At 45.7% G+C, this 20,926-nt stretch overlaps 1 protein-coding gene across 1 annotated transcript; it reads left to right on the top strand.

The window, feature by feature from the left end:
- The first annotated feature begins 1,711 nt into the window (after nt 1–1,711).
- Nucleotides 1,712–14,305, top strand: HEATR9 (HEAT repeat containing 9). The gene is made up of 16 exons (XM_041725289.1): nt 1,712–1,799; nt 2,825–2,874; nt 4,040–4,221; nt 4,465–4,591; nt 4,795–4,851; nt 5,028–5,084; nt 5,734–5,791; nt 6,160–6,290; nt 9,691–9,873; nt 10,277–10,369; nt 10,474–10,593; nt 11,883–11,956; nt 12,421–12,472; nt 12,904–12,990; nt 13,414–13,646; nt 13,683–14,305. The coding sequence occupies exons 1-16, from the start codon at nt 1,712–1,714 to the stop codon at nt 13,792–13,794; spliced, it is 1,704 nt and encodes a 567-aa protein (XP_041581223.1). The 3' UTR covers nt 13,795–14,305.
- The last annotated feature ends 6,621 nt before the right edge of the window (nt 14,306–20,926 follow it).

Below are 20,926 nucleotides of genomic sequence, written 5' to 3'. Positions count from 1 at the left end.
AAAGCCTCCTCCATCTAAAGTTTGCAAGAGCTCCAGAGGCTCTGCTTTGTGCACAGAAGGTCTCTAGGCTCTTGAGTTTCAGGCCTCTCAGCTTGACCCCAGCTCTGCAGTCAGGAAGGAGATCAACAAGCCTCCAGAGACGAAGATGGGAAGAAGACTGGGCTCCTTTGGCAATGTCCCGTGGCCACAGCTATCCTCTCAGCCCCTCACTGGGAAGGGCTGACTGGTAAATGTGAGAAAACAGCTTTCCATTAAAATTCTCGCTGCAGTCACCAAGCTGGCTCCTGGTTTGATTTTCTCCTCAGGAAACTTCCTTCCTTATGAGCATTAAGCGATTAACCCATACTGAATTTAACTGACATGTATTTTTAATGCTTTAACAGACTTTTTAGTGTGTGTCTTCAAGTATTTTTTTAGGAGTTCAGATCAAATCTTTGTAGAATGTTTTCTAGTTTGGATTTGCCTGGTTGTTTCCCCATAATTAGATTCAGGTTAAGCATTTCTGGCAGGGACACTACATGAGAGATACTGGGTTTCTCAGGGCAGCACATCAGAGCACATCAGTTCACTGCTGGTGATGTTGAGTCTGATGGCCCAAAGGCCCATGTTTTTTTTGCCACAGTGGGCTCCCCACTGTGTGCCAGGCACTATGCTAGGTATGGGAGGCTGGTGGGGAAAAAAGAGACGAATGAGCCACAAGCCACCGTCTTTAAACTTTAGGCCAACTAAACATATGATAAACACCTAAAAGGAAGCAACTGTTCAAAAGGCTGTGGTCAAGCTGGGGGTGGAAGATGGGGGGGGGGGGGGTGGAAGATGGGGGGGGTGGGAATGTCACCACTGAAGGAGGTATCTGGGGGAGAAAGATGTGAGAGATGAGATAACATTTAAATGAAGCTTGAGGGGTACCTGGGTGGCTCAGTCATTTAAGCTTCTGCTTTCGGCTCAGGTCATGATCCTGGAGTCCTGGGATCAAGTTCTGCATCAGACTCCCTGCAGGGAGTCTGCTTCTCCCACTCCCTCTGCCCCTCCCCCAGGAGGGTTGTGCTCCCTCTTGCTCACTCTCGCCCAAATAATAAAATCTTTAAAAAACAAAATTGGAGAAACAGTTTAGCAGATAGGAAAAGAAAGGCCTGTCAGGTAAAGGGAACAGCATAGGCAAAAGTGGGAGGTATAGCAAGCAGCTCTCCAAACAAAGAAGAGCTCAGTTTCTGCTGCCAAGGAAGGAGATACGTGTATTAAATGGGCTTTCCCGCTCCTGACATTTTCCTGATAACTAGTCCTAAAAACCACCTCTGCCCCTCCCATGGGCTGATGTGTTCTTGACAGTTCACCAAATGCTTGGACTTTCTTTCCCATGTATGCCTCAACACAGCCACTCTAGGCTCCCAGATAGGCATGAACTTCCCACTTTTCACTTGAGGAAACTGAAGCTCCCAGAGGTCAAGTGACTAGCTCAAGGCCACGGGCAAGTAGACACTGGGAGTGGGGGCTGGGGGAGGGGCAGGGCTTTAGAATAGAACTGGAGTCTTCCATTTACCTAGGAGATCTGGTTACTCAACACTTGAGTGTTCTACCCACAGAAGCCCCAGCCCCTCACCAGTCTCTCTTGTGCCACAGAGGATAGGTCTCCCCCAGCTGTGCCCCAACACTCCCAACAGCCTTGAATTGCTCTGTCTGGGTTCCCTCTGGCCCTGCGAGAAGAGGGTGGATGGCCTACAAAAAATCAGCTGATATTTTTGACATCTCCAGGTCGATGTTCAAGTACCCATGGCTGGAATATCCAGAGAGGACCAAAGGTGAGGCTGGAATAGACAGAAACAGAGTCGGGGATGGGGCCTGAAAAGAAAAGCTCCCTCTCCCAGACAGGGGTCTGGTGAGTTCAGCAAATCCACAGGAAGGGGCAGAGCAGGGCACTGGACACTGATGGCTCCCCACAGCCTTCAAGGTGAGTCTCTAGGACTCTCAAAGATGGGACTTTTTTTTAAGATTTTATTTATTCATGAGAAAGAGTGAGAGGCAGAGAGAGAAGCAGGCTCCATGCAGGGAGTCGAATGTGGGACTTGTTCCAGGGACTCCAGGATCACGCCGTGGGCCAAAAGCAGGTGCTCAACCGCTGATCCACCCAAGGAGTCCCTCGAAGATGGGACATTCTGTGTGTCCCCCCCCAGCTTCTGCTCCCACATCTGCACGCTGCTTTCTACCCAACTCCCCAACTCCCAGTCTTTGAAAGAAGTTGTTCCCCGTGCCTAACGCTCTTCCCCCTTATCTATCTGGCTAACCCCTACATGGATTAAAGACTGAGCCTGTGTATGATCACCTCTGGGAAACCTTCCCTGGTCCTCCCAGCCAGATTAGGGGGGGCCCTCATCTGTACCACCTGTGCCTGTATCTTCACATTTGTCTCCATTTGTTAATCACTAGTAAACAGCTCTGTCTCACCAGCTAGATCAGTGGTTCTTAAAGTGTGGTCCCAAGACAAACAGCATCAGTATCTTGTTAGAAATGCAAATTCCCAGACCCCGACCCCAGATGTCCATACTCAGGACAAATGCCAGAAATCGGTTTTAACAAGCTCTCCAGGTGATTCTACAGCACACTCAAGTTTGAGAATCACTGAATGAGACAGCTGGTTTTCAGCATCAGCCGCACATTAGAATCCTCTGGGGAGCTTTCTGTCTAGGCCCTATCCCCAGAGAATCAGACCCAGTGCGTCTGATGTAGGCCCAAGGATCCCCAAATAATTCTAATATGCAATGTTCACTAAACACTCAATCAATGAATGCCCAAATGGATAATTCTTAGCCCATCATTTATACCACAGAACTCAGAAAAGCCATGGCTCCTGTTCACCTGCCCTTGTCCTGCTACCAGGTAAGACCCCCTAACTTTAGCCATCCTGGGAGCTTTGTTGAAGTTGGAGGGGCGGTAGACTGTCTTGTTCCTTTTAAGGCTGGTTCACAGAACCCTTACACTCACCCCTGGGGCTGCCACTAACTCTGTGTGACCTTGGACAAGTCATTTCCCCTCCCTAAGCCTCAGGAGCTTCCTTTGACACAGGCCAACCCCTGTCTCGCTTCATTTGTGGAGTTGCTATGAGATACTATCTATAAGGCCTAGGCTACATAGGCAGTGCTTAACAATGAGTCATTTTTATTCATTAATGCAGAGATCCTCATAGAGATGCCAGATAGAATACAGGATGCTGGGCAGCCCAGGTGGCTCAGAGGTTTAGCGCTGCCTTCGGCCCAGGGCATGATCCTGGAGACCTGGGATGGAGTCCCACTTCAGGCTCCCTGCATGGAGCCTGTTTCTCCTTCTGCCTGTGTCTCTGCCTCTCTCTCTGTGGCCCCTTTTCCTTGTTGCTCAGAGAATTGACTCTGACAAAGGCTGGAGAAGAGATAGGAATGAATCCTAGCCAAATCAGCAGAGAAAGCCCCTGACCCACCCACAATCCTCTACTACAATCAGAGCTGTAGTTTCATGACCGTTTAAGAGAGAGATTGTTAGAGATTCTGTTTTTCCAACTAAATTGTTAAGTTCCATGAAGGCAGGGATGATAACTGCCTCCCCAGCACCTAGCACAGTGCTCGGCACTCAGCTGGTACTCGGTGAGTATCTGTTGCATGCCTAAATGAACGAACAGTAACCTGTCTTCCTCACCCCCTGCCTTTTCATCTCCTTGCCCTTGCCCAGATGGCCTTTTCAAAATGCTTTGAGATCCTCAAATAACCAAACTGTCTACTCAGATTGGTTTACAGATCAACAAGAGCTTCACAATCTTTACCTCATTTATTCTTTGCAACAAGTACAGAGGAGTACAGAAAGAATAGGGATTATTAGCTCTATTCTGCAGATGAGAAGACTGAGATCTTGATGGGTGAAGTCACTTACTCAAGTCACACAATGGGTAGGGTCTCGGACTCTAGGTCAGATGAGAGACTGAAGGGTGTCTCTCTCACCTAGTCTCTTCTTATCCTGGTCCTTTTTCTGGTCGAGGAATATCCCCCGTCACTGCTGTGCTATTCACATCCCCCAGATGCCAAAGGAAGAGTTTCCCCCAAGCCCAGAGTGCTGGAGGCAGCACCCAAGCAAGCCACATTCAGTGCCTCACTGCTACTTCAAGAAGCCTGAGATCTACACACACTGGCACATTCTATACGATCAGCGACAAGAACGGGAGGCCCAGAAAATGTTGTGGAAAATGAGAGATCACCCTAGGTGTGCTTTGCCCCTCCCTGTTCTCCACACTTTCTAGGAAAGAGAGGAAGAAGAAAGGAGTGGGATAGAGAGTGGGGCAAGTCCAGCTTACAGATCCCAGAGAGGAGCCTGGGGTAGGAGGAGGCTCATCTGTCTTCCACTGGTCCCATCTCTGAGCTGGGCTAAGGAACAAGGGGCAGAGGAGTTTGTGAAGTGGGAGGGAGGGAACAAGGGGACCAAGGCTGACTGCAATTTCTCACACAGGCAACTCAAAGAGGACACACCTATCCAAAAATTCCATCTCCCTATGAGCAAGTTAACTATAAAATCTCAGATGGGATCCAAGCCCTCAGACCCTACTGGGGACCCCCTGAAGTGGCAAAGATTAAAGGTCAGGGACCATGGTGGGAGAATGGGGAGACTCCCTTTCTGTGGGTGCCCTTACCTTAGGCTCACATTATCCTTCAGCCTCAGTCCCTGCCAACAAAATGGAGGTGGGAAAGGAAAAGGAATTAGATGAGCTCCTTTCCATTTGAAGTTCTACAACTCTATTAATCCCTTTCTTCCTTTCCATTGGCTCCCTTGGATGGGCAGGATCTCACAAAAAGCCTGGAATCTCCCAGAGAGCATGAGCAGTTCTATGCAGCACAGGTGAGAGGTGGCAAGCATGGTGGAGCATGGTCTCAGGTAGAATTTGGCTGAGCTGGGGAGTAGAAAGATGCTTGGGGTGTGGCATTCCAAGTCAAAACTCCAGCTGTGTCCAGAGGCTGTAACTCACAGGGTGGTGTCTGAGCTCTCTTCCCTTTCTTCCACCCCTGTTCCTACAGGCTCTGGGGTGTCTGGGCGTCAATGACAAGTTTATCATGGAGGCACTGTGGCAAGTGGTGAGTTTGGGGCTGCATGGAGCTCACAAGAGGAGGAAACAGGGTCTGAGGTATGAGAACATAGGCACACAAGGCTCGCCAGGATATTAAGGACGCTGGGTCAGATGCAGTGAGGAGAGAGCTACCAGTGTGTGGTGTGCTCCATCTCATGCCCTTGGCTTCCCTGAAGGGCAGCTTGATGGGGATGGGGGAATCTGTGTAACAGAAAAGACCCTCAACTGAAAAGGCAGAAAAGAACTGAGACTGAGTTCATTCTCTGTCATAACCAAATCAAAGTCCCATGCTTATATGCCAATTTATAATGGGGAACATGCTTTTCTTATCCATGTTCTCATTTAAGTCTTACAAACTAGGAATAGGCAGTAGTATCTGCATGTTTCTATTGAAGCTCTGAGAATGAGCCAAATGACTTGCCCAAGACCACATGGTTACTAGATACCAGATAAGGATTTGAACAAATGTCTTATTCCCAAGTTAGGTTCCTTCCATTGCACCATTCTGCCTGTATTTTGTGCTTGAGCATAGACAGGTCATTCCCTAGGCCTCGGTTTCCTCACTTGTAAATGAAAACTTAAGCTGAGAGGACTCTTAAGAGCTCTGACATCTCATCACCTTATGGCATATCTCTACCTCCTGCCTCTTAAATCAGGCCCAAACTGGTCCAGAGAAAGTGAAGTATGAGGCCTGTCGAAGCCTGGCCATGCTGGGTGAGTATGTCCTCTCCCTGGGAGGGGAGTGAGAAAGATGAGAAAGGATCCAGTGTGGCCCCTTTCCTTTTTGGGTAAGGACACCCACTTCTACCTATCATTTGGCAGGATCTGGGAGCTAGCCTAAGTACTGTGGGCAGAGAGAAGAAAGTGGGGTGAAAAGAGAGAAGAGATTGGGAGGGAGGGAGCGGGTCCCTGGAATTACAGTCATGCTCAGCCAGCTGCACCAGTGTCCTGGGAGGATGGGTAACACTTTGAGACCTAGTACTTAGAACTTCTGTCTTGAAGGCACAGTTGAGTCAAATGGATCCTGGCAGAGAGGAACAGTCCCTGAGCTCTGCCCTGATCTGAGGACCCTCCCTGTCTAGGTTGCCTGAATAAGCATGTGATCCAGGTTCTCATTAAACAGTTGAAGGGGCAAAATGAGGAGCAAAGGATGGATTCTCTGACAGGGCTACGAGCGGCTTTAAACACCTGGGCTTCTGTCCCCAAAGACAAGGTGATTTGAGAGGAGAGTCTGTAACTGGCAGGTAGGACAAGATAATTGACGGTGCTGGCTGGCGTTAGGTCAGGGAGAAGGTAACCCAGCTCCTAGCCTTGATGAGAGAAGACTCTGTCCTTGTGGAGTTCCCTGAACAGAGGCACTGACATAGCCACTTAGTAGTCATACAACCAGTGAAAAGCCATCTTTCAGATCCATAGTAGTTCATTTCCAAAATGGAGATGGTAACATCATGATGAGCACTGAGTCGTGTACAGAACTGCTAAATCACTAAACTGAAACTAATATAACATTGTATGTTAACTATACTAACACTGTATGTTAACTATATTTCAATAAAAATTCATTAATATATTAAACAAATGAATAAAATGGATAGTAATTATAGCATTGTTGAGAAGACTAAATGAGATAATGTATATAAAGCACCTAGTTCAATGCCTGTGCTTTTTAAATGGTAACCATTATCATCCCTAAAATAACCTACTAAAGAAAAAACTTCTCTCAAGAGGGGAAAGGGATTGAGAGAGTCTACAACACTACTCAAATTTTTACCCTTTTAGGATCCTCTCAGGCAGGTGCTCAACCGCTGAGCCACATCTCTGCTCTGTATGAAACAGAAGTTATCATTCATCCATTTACTCAACAAATATATGTTAAACAGCTATCACATGCCAGGCTCTGTCCCAGGTCCTTAAGATACATCAGTGAACCCAACAGACTAAGATCCCCTGCTTTTGTGGAGCTTACCTTCTAGTTGGGGAGTCACATAGTAACCAGTAAACTTAATTATATAGTATGTTAGAGATGACAAGTGTAGTGGAAAAATTAGGTAGCAGGGTGAGGTGATTAGGAATGCCAAGTGAGGATGGGAATAGGTTAGTTTTAAACACAGAAGGGGGACACCTGGGTGGCTCTGCGGTTGAGCACCTGCCTTCGGCTCAGGGTGTGATCCTAGGATCCAGGATTGAGTCCCACATTGGGCTCCCTGTGGAGGGCCTGCTTCTCCCTCTGCCTGTCTCTGCCTCTCTCTGTATGTCTCTCATGAATAAATAAATCAATCCTTTAAAAAAAATAAATACAGAAGGGAGGAAGGCTTCACTTAGAAGGTGTCATTTGAGCAAAGACATGAAGAAGGTAAAACTGTTAGTCCTGCAGGTATCTGAAAGAAGGCATTCCCAGTAGAAGGGCCAATCAGTGCAAAGGCTCTAAGGCAGGAGTGTGCTTGGTTGGCATGGTCAATGGACCAAGGAGGCCAGGGTGGCTGCAGTGGAGTGGAAATAGAAAAAGTAATAGAAAATGAAAGTAGGTCAAAGGAGTTAACAGGAGACTCAGTTATACTAAATCCAGATTGACTAGATCTACTAGAGTAGATCATATTCCATCAGCACTTTCCGGGAGAACTTCAAGTACTTGGGCTTTTAGTCTGATGGAAGTAAGGAACAAAGCAGTAACATAATCTAACTTACATTTCAAAAGGTTCACTCTGTTGTACTGAGAAAAGATGGGTGGGGCACCAGGTGGAAGCAGAAAGACCAATTAGGGGCTACTAAATCAATCCTGGTAAGATATAAAGGTAGCACAGTGGTTGCAGTGGGATCAGTAAAACTGACAGGTTGAATGTGAGCTACAAAAGACTGTGAGAAAACAAGGATGAAGCCAAGGTCTTTTGGCCCAGCAGTTGAAAGGATGGAGTTGTTATCATCTAAAATGGAGAAAGCTACATGTGAAACAGGTTTGAAGGTAATATCAGAAGTCCAGTTTTGGACAACTTATATGTGAGATATCTATTGGACCTCCAAGGGAGACAGCAGGCAAAGAGTTGTATGTACAATTTGGAGTCTGAAGTCTGAACCAAAGAATTTGAGTTGTTGGCATATAGACAACATTTAATGTCATTCAGTTAGATGAGATCACTAAGTACCAAGTATGAAGTCTTGGGGCATCCCAATTTTAAGAGGTCAGGGAGAAGAGGAAGAACCAGTAAATAATGACACCTGGCCAGTAGGTAGGAAGACACTCCAAGAGTGTGGTATTCTGAAAATCAAGTGAAGAAAATATATCAAGGAAAGGAAACAAATCAACCATATCAAATAAGGGCTGGGAATCGATACACAGATTAACAATGTAGAAATCCTTGATTATCTTAATTAACAAGAACAGTTTTGGTGGGGTGGTGAAGAGTTTAAGAGTGAACGGCAAGAAAGAAATTAGAGATAGCAAGAATGGACAACTTCCCAAGTTTTGCTGGAAAGGGCTACCACTGGCACCAGGGGTGGATTTTAGAAAAAAAGAAAAATAACAGCATATTTCTATGATCCAGTAGTGAAAATGATCATTTTGAAGAAAGAAGAAAGAGTTGTGATTAGGTGAGATGAGAACACACAAGCAGAAAGATGGTCAGAGCCTATAGCAGTAAGTAGAAGGAAAGAACATATGGGTACAGGTTGGAAGGTTGGATAGAAATGGTGGTAGGTGCCTCTGGAACTTCTTTTCCAGTTGCTATATATTTGCTCAGTAAAGTAGGAAGCAAGGTTTTCATCTGAGAGTTAAGAATGGAAGAAGTTTTGGAGGTTCCAGTGGACAAGGTATTAATCAAGAGGGTGGGAAAAAGAATTGCCCAGGGAAAACTAGTATGGTTACTAGGTAGCACTGAAGAGTCCACACAAGGTTTGTGTTCACACATTGAAAGCAAGCACAGTCATCATGACTGTGTGCTTTTCTCCAGGAAGTGCAGGCACAGAGTAAGTGGAGAATTGACTACCATGAAGCAAGAGGAGGCAAAGGAGTTGAGTGAAGCAGGCTGACTCAAGTGACTATAGTAGGACCATGACTCAAGTGACTACAGTAGGACCATGGAGTTTAAACTAGGTAGAGAGGGAAGAAAAAGAAGAGCAATGTAAAGGTGCTCAATGGACATTATGTTAATCCATGTGGAGGATTAACACCGGGAGGTGAGCTGGAAAGATAGGAGGTGATGGTCAGAGAGTGGGATCCACAAAATGGAGATCATGGAGATGTCACCAAAATGGGTAATGATAAAAACCTCTCTGTGAGAAAAAATAGCTGACATAGAATGGAACAAGGACAAGATTATTGGAGAACAGGGGTAGGATCAATGACATATGTATTTTTTAAATGTCAGGAATTAAGACAGCAGAAGTGTTAAAGTGACACTCATCCAACCATGAGATGGATGAGTCCTAGAGAAATGAAGAGATAAGACCTAGAAGCAAGTAGAGGACAATTATAAGGAGGAAGTGGGTAAAATCTGATGACATGAGATTCATTCTAGGGAGGAGGGACAATGCTCTGGCAGTAGCAGTGAATTGCCCTCTTAACAAAGCCTGGCTGAAGACATAGCCCCCCTGCCCATTTCACTTCTTGTCTCCCTCAGAGGACTCAAGTCGGGGATGAAGAAAAGTTGGTACCTGTGCTGCAGATGCTGATAAATAAGTCATCGAATGAAGCAGCCGTGGAGGCAGCCCTGTGCTTGGGTTTCCTGCGGCCCTGCAGCAACACAGCCCAAGAGTACTTGCTGCAGTGCCTGAGCCAAGGATCAAAAACCCAGCAGATGAAGGTGTGAGGAGCAGGAGGCTGGGTTCTGGGGAGCACTGGGGAACCAGAGGGCATGCTGACTCTAGTACAGTCTGGACCCCGTCATACAGAACCAGAAAAAAAGGAGCTTCGGCAGGGGGCACTGCAGGATCCTCTGTGTCTGTCAATATGTGTGTGCATGAATATGGGGTCACATAGATATAAGTGTACATGTGTCTGTATATATTTGATTTGTAGGAGTGTTCATTTATAACTGTGCATATCTGTGCACACATGAACTTATGCTCTCATTCAAAAGGCGAAGAGGTAGGAGAATGCACCCCATCTGTTCCCCATGAGTTTTAGGCTCAGTCCTCAAGCCTACCTGGCCATACAGATGCCTCTTGCCCCTGTACAACTCACCCTACCCTGCCTGCCCCTCACAGGCACTTAGGATGCTGGTGAAGATGATGCATATAAACACAGCCACAGTCATCAGGGCCATCCTAGACCAGCTGTGCCATTCTAGTGTTCTGGAGGTAAGCTTTCAGACTGCCAAGGACCCTTCCTTCTCCAGCACTAGGACAGGCTGAGGGATAAGGAAGAGAGTCTACCCTTCATACCTCCTCACCTCTGCCCTCAGCACCGCTTTGAAGCCACCCAGATGCTCAAGACCATTGGGCTGCAACAGATCCGGGCACAAGGGCTGGAGGGATCCACATTTGACCTGCTCTGGAGGAAGACGTATAATGAACCTTTCCTTGTGAGATCAACGTTCCCAAACCCAGGCAGCCCAAACCCGCCTCCTCTCCCTTCTCTGAAGACCTCTCACCACACTGCCCCTCAAAGTTTCATATTGACTCTAAGGCACCAACACACTCCGTTCCTCTAACGCAGCCCGCATTTTCAAGTCATCTTGCCTTTGCTCAGGCAGTTCTCTCAGTGAAAAATGCCGAGTCATCCCTTCCTCCTTCCCTCCTTCCCTTTGCAAGGTGAAAAACTGCCTTAAGCTATTATTCACCCTTCCTTCCTTCCACCTGTTACTTAAAGTAAGACTGCTCTGGCAAAGCCAGTCCAAACACCTCCAATGGGAAGCTTTTCCAAATCATCCCCAACACAAAGAACCCTGCCTTCCTCTGTGTTACTTTGCTTTCATCTTTATTGTAGCTTGTTACAGAACCAGCCACAGAACTTCTAAAGACAGTTTTCTAAAATGTAAAACAGACTGTCTCTCATCTCCGCATAAAGCTTTTCAGTGGCTCCCCACTGCTCTCAGGAAGGTTTACCACTGCCATTCACACCCAGGGCCTGCTTACCTCTCTAGTTTCAACCCTCCACACTCCTGCTCAGAGCCACACACCAGCTATGCTTGAGGACTCCATCCTGGGACGCCTGGGTGGCTCAGCAGTTGAGTATCTGCTTTTGGCTCAGGGTGTAATCCTGGAGTCCCAAGATCAAGTCCCGCATCAGGCTCCCCAAGAGCCTGCCTCTCCCTCTGCCTGGCTGTCTGCCTCTCTCTGTGTGGCTCTCATGAATAAATACATAGGAGGACTCTGTCCTCATTTATTCTTCGTATCCCAGTATAATTCCTGAGTGCCCCACTTTGAAGAATCCTTGTAGTCACCTAGCTAAACTGAAATACTTTTCTGTTCCCTAATCTATGTGTTCTCTCTTGCCTCAAAGCTTCTGTACATGCCCTCCTCTCTGCCAAAAAAAAAAAAAAAAAAAATCACCCCATGCCCCGCCCTATACTGGTTAATTCCCATACACCTTTCAGGCTTCAACTGAGGCATCACTTCTTCCAGGAAATCTTGCTGGTACCCAGATTGACAAGACCCTCCTAGGTTCACCCTATACTTAGTTCAGTTTTAACACTTACTTACAACTGTAGTATAACTGCCTACTCACTCGTCTACGTTCCCTACCAGACCAGGGGCTCCTCAAGGCAAGGACCATATAGCACAAGGTCAACACTTCGTAAAAATTTGTGAGCCCTTAAAGGTACACTCCTGAATTCCTTTTCTCTGTTGCCTCACCTTAATCCTTCCTCAGGCTATGAGGCAGGCTGTGGCTGAAACCGTGGAAGAGCTCAAGATGAAGCCTACGATGATGAACTTGGTGGAGGCGTGAGTGGCTCAGGCTGGGAGCTGCCAGAGCCAAATCCTAGGCTGTGGGAAAGCAGCACAGGGGTGGGGAGAGCTGAGAATCTGATCTCAGTTCTTAGTTCTCACTGGCCAAGTCACTCTGACCTCTGGGATTTTCTTTATCTGCAAAAGGGGGCTGGTAATATCTACCGCTCAGGGTTGCTAAAAAATATAAGAACTCAAATTAAGATGAGGACATGAAAGGGACCTGTAAAAAGTAGAGTTCTGGACAGATATGAGTCCAAATTGTCTTTCAGTGCCTCCTGGAAAATTGCAGTACCTGCCTTTCCCTTCCCAACCCCTTTCTTGACCCAAGAACAAGAGGGAGAAAATGAAATTAGCATCACTCACTGGCCTTAAGCCCGACTCACTCTGGGCTGTAAGAAACAAATGGCCTTCCTCCCCTATCCACTAACTGGATCGCACACTCACTCCCTTCTACACAGGCAACTGATGAACTCAAATGCCACTGCACGCCAGGAAGCAGTCATCTCTTTGGTAAGGCCAGCTCTGCTTCTCTGATGTGTGGATGTCAAAGGGAGTAGGCAGCTCAGCACAATTACTTAGAGGCAGAAAGGGCTGTAAAGTTTGGGGAGGTTTGCTGGCTTGTGTAAGAATGCCAGCCCTACCATGAATTCAGGGGTAACCTTTTCTTCAGGATCAGAGGTAGGTGGGATGAGGGACAGGAGATGGTTATGAGAAGTGTTGCTTCAATATTTGCAGGAATTTGTCTTGACTCTCTGTGAACAGTATGCACTGGAACCCAATGCAGTGGCCCCAAAAGGGAAAGAGAGGGATTCTTCAGCTGGGGAGCCATAGCTCCCTCTCTCCAGGCCACAGGGTCATCACAGGGGAACTAGTGTGGAAGAGTACAGAAGAGGTGTCTTCCTAGGCTGGCTACTTAATCATTCTCACTCTGCCTCTGCTAGGGTGTCCTGGGGATCCGCAGCCCCAAAGTGTTCCACTTGCTCCTGGACATGCTAGACGCAGAGAAGAGCCAGGCTGTAAAGAAAAGTGTAAGGCATTCCCGCCTACCTCTTCCTCTTCTATAGCCCTCCTCCAAGCCTCTCCCACCCATCCCCACCACTTACTCTTTATCAGGAGGGAGAAAGGGGGTCAGCCCCAGTGGCTGGGCGGTTTAGCGCCGCCTTCAGCCCAGGGAGTGATCCTGGGGATCTGGGATCCACACCTGCGTAGGGCTCCCACTGTGGAGCCTGCCTCTCTGGGTCTCTCATGAATAAATAAATAAATTTTTTTTTTTAAAAAGAGAGAGAAAGGGAGTAGGGGAATGAGCCCTCAGACACTATCCCTTGACTTCACTCCACTCCTTGGGGCCATACTGGCCTATGGCCAGAGCAGCCCCCCTCCCTAAAGCACCCCTTACCCCTCCCAGCCTTAGCCTGAAGGGAGCCAGCCAAAGGACCTTTGTTTCAATGCAGCTAGAAGAAACATTAACTCTGGTGGCTTCAATTGATCCCTGGATCAAAAACAAGCTGAAGAACAAGGTTCTCTTTGTATACGAGGCACTTAAGACTAATGAGGAGGCAGGGCCTACAAGGTTCCGGAAAGAGCCTGAGAACCTAGAAGAGTTAAATATCCAAGACTTTCAACTTGTACAGCTGAACCCCTTGTTTATTGCAAAGTCCAGAGCCACATCAGACCAAGAGAAAAAGTCGGGTATCCAGAAAGAGTCTGTCTTCTACCTCAGCTCTGCCTTCCTACCCCATTTCTCTAAACCAAGACACAAGGCACAGGCCACAGGGCCCTGGGTGCCAAAGATCAGGAAACAGCTCCAGATCCTTGCTAAAACCTCCAAATAGGTTAGTTCTTTGGGCCTATCCCTCACTCTCTCCCTAAAGTTGCTTCTCAGGCTCCCCTGAGAATACAATCTATACCTATCTTCCATGAATAAACAAGTATCACTCTACCTACCACTGCTGGTTCCTTTGTCAGAGGCTGCACAGAAACACAGATCTCCTCACTCCTAGATGAGTGTTAATTCACTCAACCACATGTCCTTTTCACAAAGGGAAAGAGCCAGAGCTGCTGCAGTGGCCAACCTTCCTCCCTAAATCAAGCCCTTGCTTATACCCAGAATTTGATGAGCCTCTGCCCAGAGTGGGCTGGAGAAGGGAAAGCAGGAGAAAATCCTGGAAAGCTTGGCTTTGGACAATTGCCTCTTACTAACTCACCCCATCTCCCCCCACACTACACTACCACTTCCCAGTGGTAAGGAGACACTGAGGCTATACTTAAGACCAACCAACTCGGGGATCCCTGGGTGGCTGCCTGCCTTTGACCCAGGGCACGATCCTGGAGACCTGGGATCGAGTCCCACATCGGGCTCCTGTCATGGAGCCTGCTTCTCCCTCTGCCTGTGTCTCTGCGCCCCGCCCCCCCACGTCTATCATGAACAAATAAATAAAATCTTAAAAAAAAAAAAAAAAAGGACCAACCAGCTCTGCTGTCTCTTCTCCACCTTTCTGCCTTCCTCAGGGCCATATCCTGTAACAGGCCCACTACTTACCCTCTGAAACTGTTTCTGTTTCTCCCCTATTTGTACTAAAGGCTTGTTTCCCTTTGCCAACAGGACTTGCCACACCGATCCCAACAATCTATATCCTCCATCAAAAAGAAAGAGCCCAGGGATCCCTGGGTGGCGCAGCGGTTTAGCGCCTGCCTTTGGCCCAGGGCACGATCCTGGAGACCCGGGATCGAGTCCCACGTCGGGCTCCCGGTGCATGGAGCCTGCTTCTCCCTCTGCCTATGTCTCTGCCTCTCTCTCTCTCTCTCTCTCTCTCTGTGACTATCATAAATAAAAATTTCAAAAAAAAAAAAAAAAAAGAGCCCAGACTGTAGAGTCAGAAAAATCTGAAGTCTAATCCTAGGGTACATCACTTACTTGAACTTTGACTTTGTTTTTAAATATTTTATGTATTTGAGAGAGAGAGAGAGAATAAGTTGGAAGGAGGGACAGAGGGTGAGGGAGACGCAGAATCCCCACTAAACAGGGAGCCCAACACAGGGCTCAACCCCCAGCCCTAGGACCCAGAGACCATGACTGGTGCCAAAGGCATACGCTTAAATGAACTACCCAGGCACCCCATCTCTCCTCTCTAATGAAACCTCTGAATACACCCTCAGATGGCAGCAAGAACAACCACATAAGACATATATACCCTCCTCCTCTCATCCATCTGCCTGTGCTTATGACAGTCATGGGTATTGCTCATCCTCCTCCATTCCTTCCAATATCACCATTATCTGATACCTTCATATAAAAAATCACTGCTTCTATGAGGGTCTTGGCTCTCCTGTTATCCCACCCTCTGGTCCACTGGTCTATTTTCTCTCATTCATTGCCAGAACCTTAGTCTTGCTATCACCATAATGGTAACACCCAGCTCCTCAGGTCCTGATCTCAACCACAAATGTTTTTCCCTTCCATTCACTTCAGCCGCCCGCTTCCACCCCTACCTAGCCCGCCATCCCCAGGAATTGCTTCATCTCCAAAATCCTGAACATCTACTTTCTAACCCAAACCTTCTATCTATCCAGCTCCTTTTATCCCCACCACCAGTTCTTTGAATCTCAATAACATTATGCTCTTGACATCCCTACATTCAATAACTTCCTTTTCTTCTTACTCAGCCTGTACTTCACCTATCGACTACTATCCTCACTCTTTTCATACTCCACTAGGTAGAAGACAAATTAGAAATTTTTATTTAGGGATCCCTAGGTGGCTCAGTGGTTGGGTGCCTGCCTTCGGCCCAGGGCGTGATCCTGGAGTCTCGGGGTCGAGTCCCATTATCAGGCAACCTGCATGGAGCCTGCTTTTCTCTCTGCCTGTGTCTCTGCCTCTCTGTGTGTGTCTCTCATGGATAAAGAAATAAAAATTTTAAAAAAAATTATTTATTCTGACAAGTAAAATCCCAAACAAACCCTGAATCAAACTGCCTGTTCCTATAAATAGGTTGCTGATTAAAGATGGAGAAAAATCACAACCATCCAGACTGTACCCACAAAACACTTGCCCCTTATGTTAACTGACCTCTTATTGTCTGGCAATTTTATGGGTTCCTAGTCATTAATACTTTCCTCATATTTACTACAATCTCTTCAAACTTTCTATAATATTCCCCAACTCTCAACACACCATTAAATTTTACTATACACAGTTGGGTGCGGGGGGAAGACATCAGATGGAATTACCTCAACTTCCTGCCACCTCTGTTATAAGCATCCTTGTACACAGTAAAGAGCATCGGCTCTGAGGCCAGATCCTTGGATTAGAATCCTGATTCTGCCATTCACTACAGATCTGACCTAGGCAAGTTGCTTAGCCTCCGAGTGCCTCTGTTCCTCACTGTATCCTATGAAAAGCCAAGTGGCAATCAAAATCATTCATACCATTCACCTCTTCTCTCAAGTGTTTCCTATACCTCCCTGGTTCACAGCATTGTTGTGAAAATTAGTTAACACAGATTGCTTATAACAATGCCAGGCACATTAAGAACCTCCCAAGAGATATTAATCATCTGTTACCATTACTACTGGCAACTATCCTTACGACCAGTAACAATGAAAGAGGCATTCTAAGGCAAATCCTTCACCAGGGTTCTGGTCATTCCTTCAACTGTCCCCCATCTCTTTGCAAGTAGTGTATAAACATGCTAATTCTCACCCATCTTAAAAATAACCTCCCACAAACCCAGATTCCTGTCTAGATGCCTCCTCTTCTTAACTTACACCACCTCTAACCACCCTTCATATTCAAGATTCTTAGTTGTTCCCATTACCAGTCGTCATTTCTCTAATTTCTATTATTCATCATTCCACTTCAGTTTGGGTTCAGAATTCAATTCTCTACCAAAATGCCTTTTGCTAAGGCCGTGGATCTCAAAGGGGGCAATTTTGCCCCACAAAGGACATTTGACAATGTTGGGAGACACTTTTAGTTGTCACAACTGGGGGCTGCTACTGGTGTCTTGTGGTAGAGGCCAGCAATGCTGCTAAAGATCATCCTAGAAGGCACAAGGCAGCCCCACACAGCACAGAATTATCCAATCTGGGATGCCTGGATGACTCAGCAGTTGAGCATCTGCCTTCAGCTCAGGGAGTGATCCTGTGGTCCTGGGATCAAGTCCTGCATCAGGCTCCCTGCACGGAGCCTGCTTCTCCCTCTGCCTCTCTCTCTGTTGTCTCTCATGAATAAATAAATAAATAACGGGGATCCCTGAGTGGCTCAGTGGTTTAGCACCTGCCTTCAGCCCAGAGAGTGATCCTGGAGACCAGGGATCAAGTCCCACACAGGCTCCTTGCAGGGAGTCTGCTTCTCCCTCTGCCTATGTCTCTGCCTCTCTCTCTCTCTCTCTCTCTCTCTCTCTCTCTCTGTATCTCATGAATAAATAAATAAAATCTTTTAAATAAATAATAAATAATCGTTAAAAAAAAAAAAAGAAAAAGAATTACCCAATCCAAGTATCAGTAGTACCAAGGCTGAGAAACCCTATGGTAAGATAATTCACAATCTCCATGTTACAGCATGAGGTGCTTTTTATCCTTTGCGTGACTTGGCCTGGCTTCTACCTCCTTAAAATCTACTCTTTCTTTGGTTTCTACCAACACCTCACTGGCCATTCCCAGTCTCTCAGGATCCTCTTCTATTGTCTCTTAAATATTAGTATTTCTCTGAGTCCTGTCCTCTTCTCTCTCTACATGCGGTCTTTCCAAACCATTAAAATCAATTGGGGCTCTTTTTTTTTTTTTTTTAAATGCCTAGACCTAACAGATTTCATTGTTTTGGAGTGGAACCCAGCATCCTTGTGTTTTAAACTTCCTCAAGTATACAGCTTCGGTGGTGAAGCAGTACTCTAAACAGTCTTACTATAATTATATCCACTAGCACTTTAATTACCATTTATATATTAATAGCTCTCATTAATCTCAAATCTGTATCTATAACAAACTCATTCATTTAGTCAATATTCATGGAGTACCTACTCTGTTCTAGGTAGTAGAACAGTGAACAAAAGATAAGGTTCCCTACCCTCCTGGAGCTTATATTCTAATGGAGAAAAGAGAAATTGACAACCACAAAAAGGTCATTCCAAATAGTGATAGATATTGTGATGACATTATAAGAGGTGATATGAGAGTCACTGAGTAGAGGTAGGGTTCTTAATAGGAAGGCCAGGGACAAGGGGTGAAATCTGACCCAACACTGCAGTGAAAAGGTGTCAGCTATGTGAATATTTGAGGAAGGAGAATCCTAGACAAAGGATATGCAAAGATACTGAAGCAGAAGCTTATTTGGTACCAAAAAGAATTATGATATGTGCAATGTAAGAAACAGTACAGTAGATAATAGGAGAAGGGAGGGAAAACTGAATGGGAAGAAATCAGAGGGAAACCAACCATGAAAGACTATGGAAAACAGAGTTGGTAGGTAGATGGGGTAGGTGGGGGTAATGAAGGGATGGGGTAATTGGTGATGGGCATTAGGCACATGATGTGATGAGCACTGGGTGTTATACACAACTGAAAAATTATTGAAACACTACATCTGAAACTAATGATGTTCTGTATGTTGGCTACTTGAAAGATCAATGTAGTTAAAGCAAGGTAAATATGGATAAATGTCACATAATAAGGTTGGAGAGAGAGACAGGCCAGATCATAAGGGCTTTGAAGGCAGAGTAAGGAATTTATAGCCAATGGGGTGCACCTGGCTGGCTCAGAAGGTGGAGCATGAGATTCAATCTCAAGTTGTAAGTTTAAACCCCACACCGGGCATGGAGACTACTAAAAAATTTAAACAAAAAAGTCCATGAAAGGCTTTTAAGAAAGCACGGCACCATCATTCACATACTTACAGTATCATTTGGCTGCTATGGGAAAACAGATTTTAGAGAACAAGACTGTGCAGGGGGACCTATTAATGCGCTTTGCAATTATATGGAAGAGAGAATTATAGTTCATACCAGGATTGTAAACAAAAATATAAAGATGGTTTCGGGATATATTTTGGAGATAAAATTAAAAAGATCTGCAGGCACAATATGAAAGTGAAATTAAGTGTAAAATCTTAAATTTTCTAACCGGTCTGGAAGGACAGTGAAGACATTTACTGAGATGAGGAAGCCTAGAAGAGAGAAACTGATCCGAAAAGGGAGATCAAAAGTTCTATTTAGTCCTGGCAGGGTGACACACACACACACACACGTGTCTGTTCAATACATCCTAATGAAAAGGTCAAGTAGGAAGGTGAATACAATCCAGAGTTAAGGGCAGAGGTCAAAACTAGAGACTTAAATTTGGTAGTCATCACTGTATTAGATGGTATTTAAAGCCACAGTCTGAAAGAGTTCTTCCAGGATAAAAGTAGATGTAAACAGAAAGAGAAAGGTGATCAGAACAAGCCCTGAGAAACTTTCAACATGTGAAGGTCAAAGAGAGAAACTAGCAGAGACAAGTCCGTAAAGAAAAAATTCAGGGGCATCTGGGAGGCTCAGTCGGTTAAGTATCTGCCTTCAGCTCAGGTCATGATCCCAGAGTCCTGATATCGAGTCCCTGCATCAGGCAGAGAACTTGCTTCTCTCTCCCTCTGCCCTTCTCCCCCAATCATGGGTGCTCTCTTTCTCCCTCTCAAATAAAATCTTAAAAAAAAAAAAAGGAAAGAAAGAAAAAATCAGGGTGCATAATGTTGAATGCCAGTTTTCTAAGCTGCCTAATGAAATCACTCCCCTCATCTTGTTTGCCAATCCGTTTCTTTCCCAGTGTCTCTTATTTAAATGAATAGCATTTCTACCCAATTACCAGGCCAGAAACCTGATTCCTCACCTCACAATTTCTGACATCCAGCCAAATCTTGCCAAATGTCCCTCCTCACTTCTCACACCAATTTAGTTATCACCTGCTCATCCAGTCACTATCTGAGCTCAGACCAGTATCTCTCACCTGGCTTACCATTCTGTCTCCAGTCCAGTATCTCCACATAAGCATTTTTCAGGTGATGCCACTCAGGTCAGGCCACTCCTCTGGTTAAAATCTTTTAAGGACTCCCTATTTGGAGGCAGGGGAAAATGAAATGCAAGGACCTTCTCATCAAGCTTGTTTACCTCTCCGTCTTACCTTTTGCAGGCCTCTCCTTGAACTCCCCTCTATAATCACAATACACTACATACAGTTCTCAAATGCAGAGTTTGTTCTTCATTCTTTCTCTTAACTTAATTCCTGACTTGCTTGTTCATGTCATTAGTTTTCTGCTAAGAACACCATTTCCTCACCCAGCCTTCATACTTGGTCAATTCTTTCTCTTCCCTCAAGACTTACCAAGCTTCTTCAATCCCACGTGACAGGATTAAGTGTCCTTCCAATCAGCCTTCAAAGCACCCTGTACTTATTGGAGCACTTCTCAGACTGTATAATGATTTGCTTGATGGGCAACATATCCAGCATCTGGTGCAATGCCTCACCCTTGGTAAGGGTAGGAGAGATAGTTCTGTTAAGTAACATACCATACACACTGGTATCTGGACTCTGGCTTACCAAATCTTTACTCTTCCTACCTAGCCCTTAGAACTCACATTCATAGCATCTAGAACACTGCCCTAAATAACTGAATCACAACTATAAACTGCAATTAAACTGACTATATAAAAAACCATCTGGTGAGCTTGATACAGACTCCTAGACCCCACCCCCAACACTTAACAATTTCTGATCCAGTAGACCTGAGGTGAGGCCTAGGAATCTGTAATTTTGACAACCTCCTCAGGTAATTGACATGCAGTCATTCTTGCAAACTACTACTCTAAACAGAGTAGGAACTCAGTCTTGTTCAAAGTAACATTTTAAGTTAATGAAACAACACATTAATTCTTTAGGGTTAGAGTCTACTAGAACTGAAACCTGAGTGTGATAGAACAATGCACTAATGTACAAAAG

This window comes from Vulpes lagopus, chromosome 12 (genome assembly GCF_018345385.1).
Source record: "Vulpes lagopus strain Blue_001 chromosome 12, ASM1834538v1, whole genome shotgun sequence".
Lineage (NCBI taxonomy): Eukaryota > Metazoa > Chordata > Mammalia > Carnivora > Canidae > Vulpes > Vulpes lagopus.
The sequence above is the reverse complement of the archived record's forward strand: the minus strand, read 5'-3'. Positions and strand labels throughout refer to the sequence as shown.

What these genes read in the sequence shown, in the direction of transcription:
- HEATR9 (XM_041725289.1), top strand. Translation starts at nt 1,712, where the DNA reads ATGGCCTACAAAAAATCAGCTGATATTTTTGACATCTCCAGGTCGATG. An exon ending in ATATCCAGAGAGGACCAAAG is followed by an intron (nt 1,800 to 2,824) that starts GTGAGGCTGGAA and finishes TTTATACCACAG; the next exon opens with AACTCAGAAAAGCCATGGCT. An exon ending in TGCCCTTGTCCTGCTACCAG is followed by an intron (nt 2,875 to 4,039) that starts GTAAGACCCCCT and finishes CACATCCCCCAG; the next exon opens with ATGCCAAAGGAAGAGTTTCC.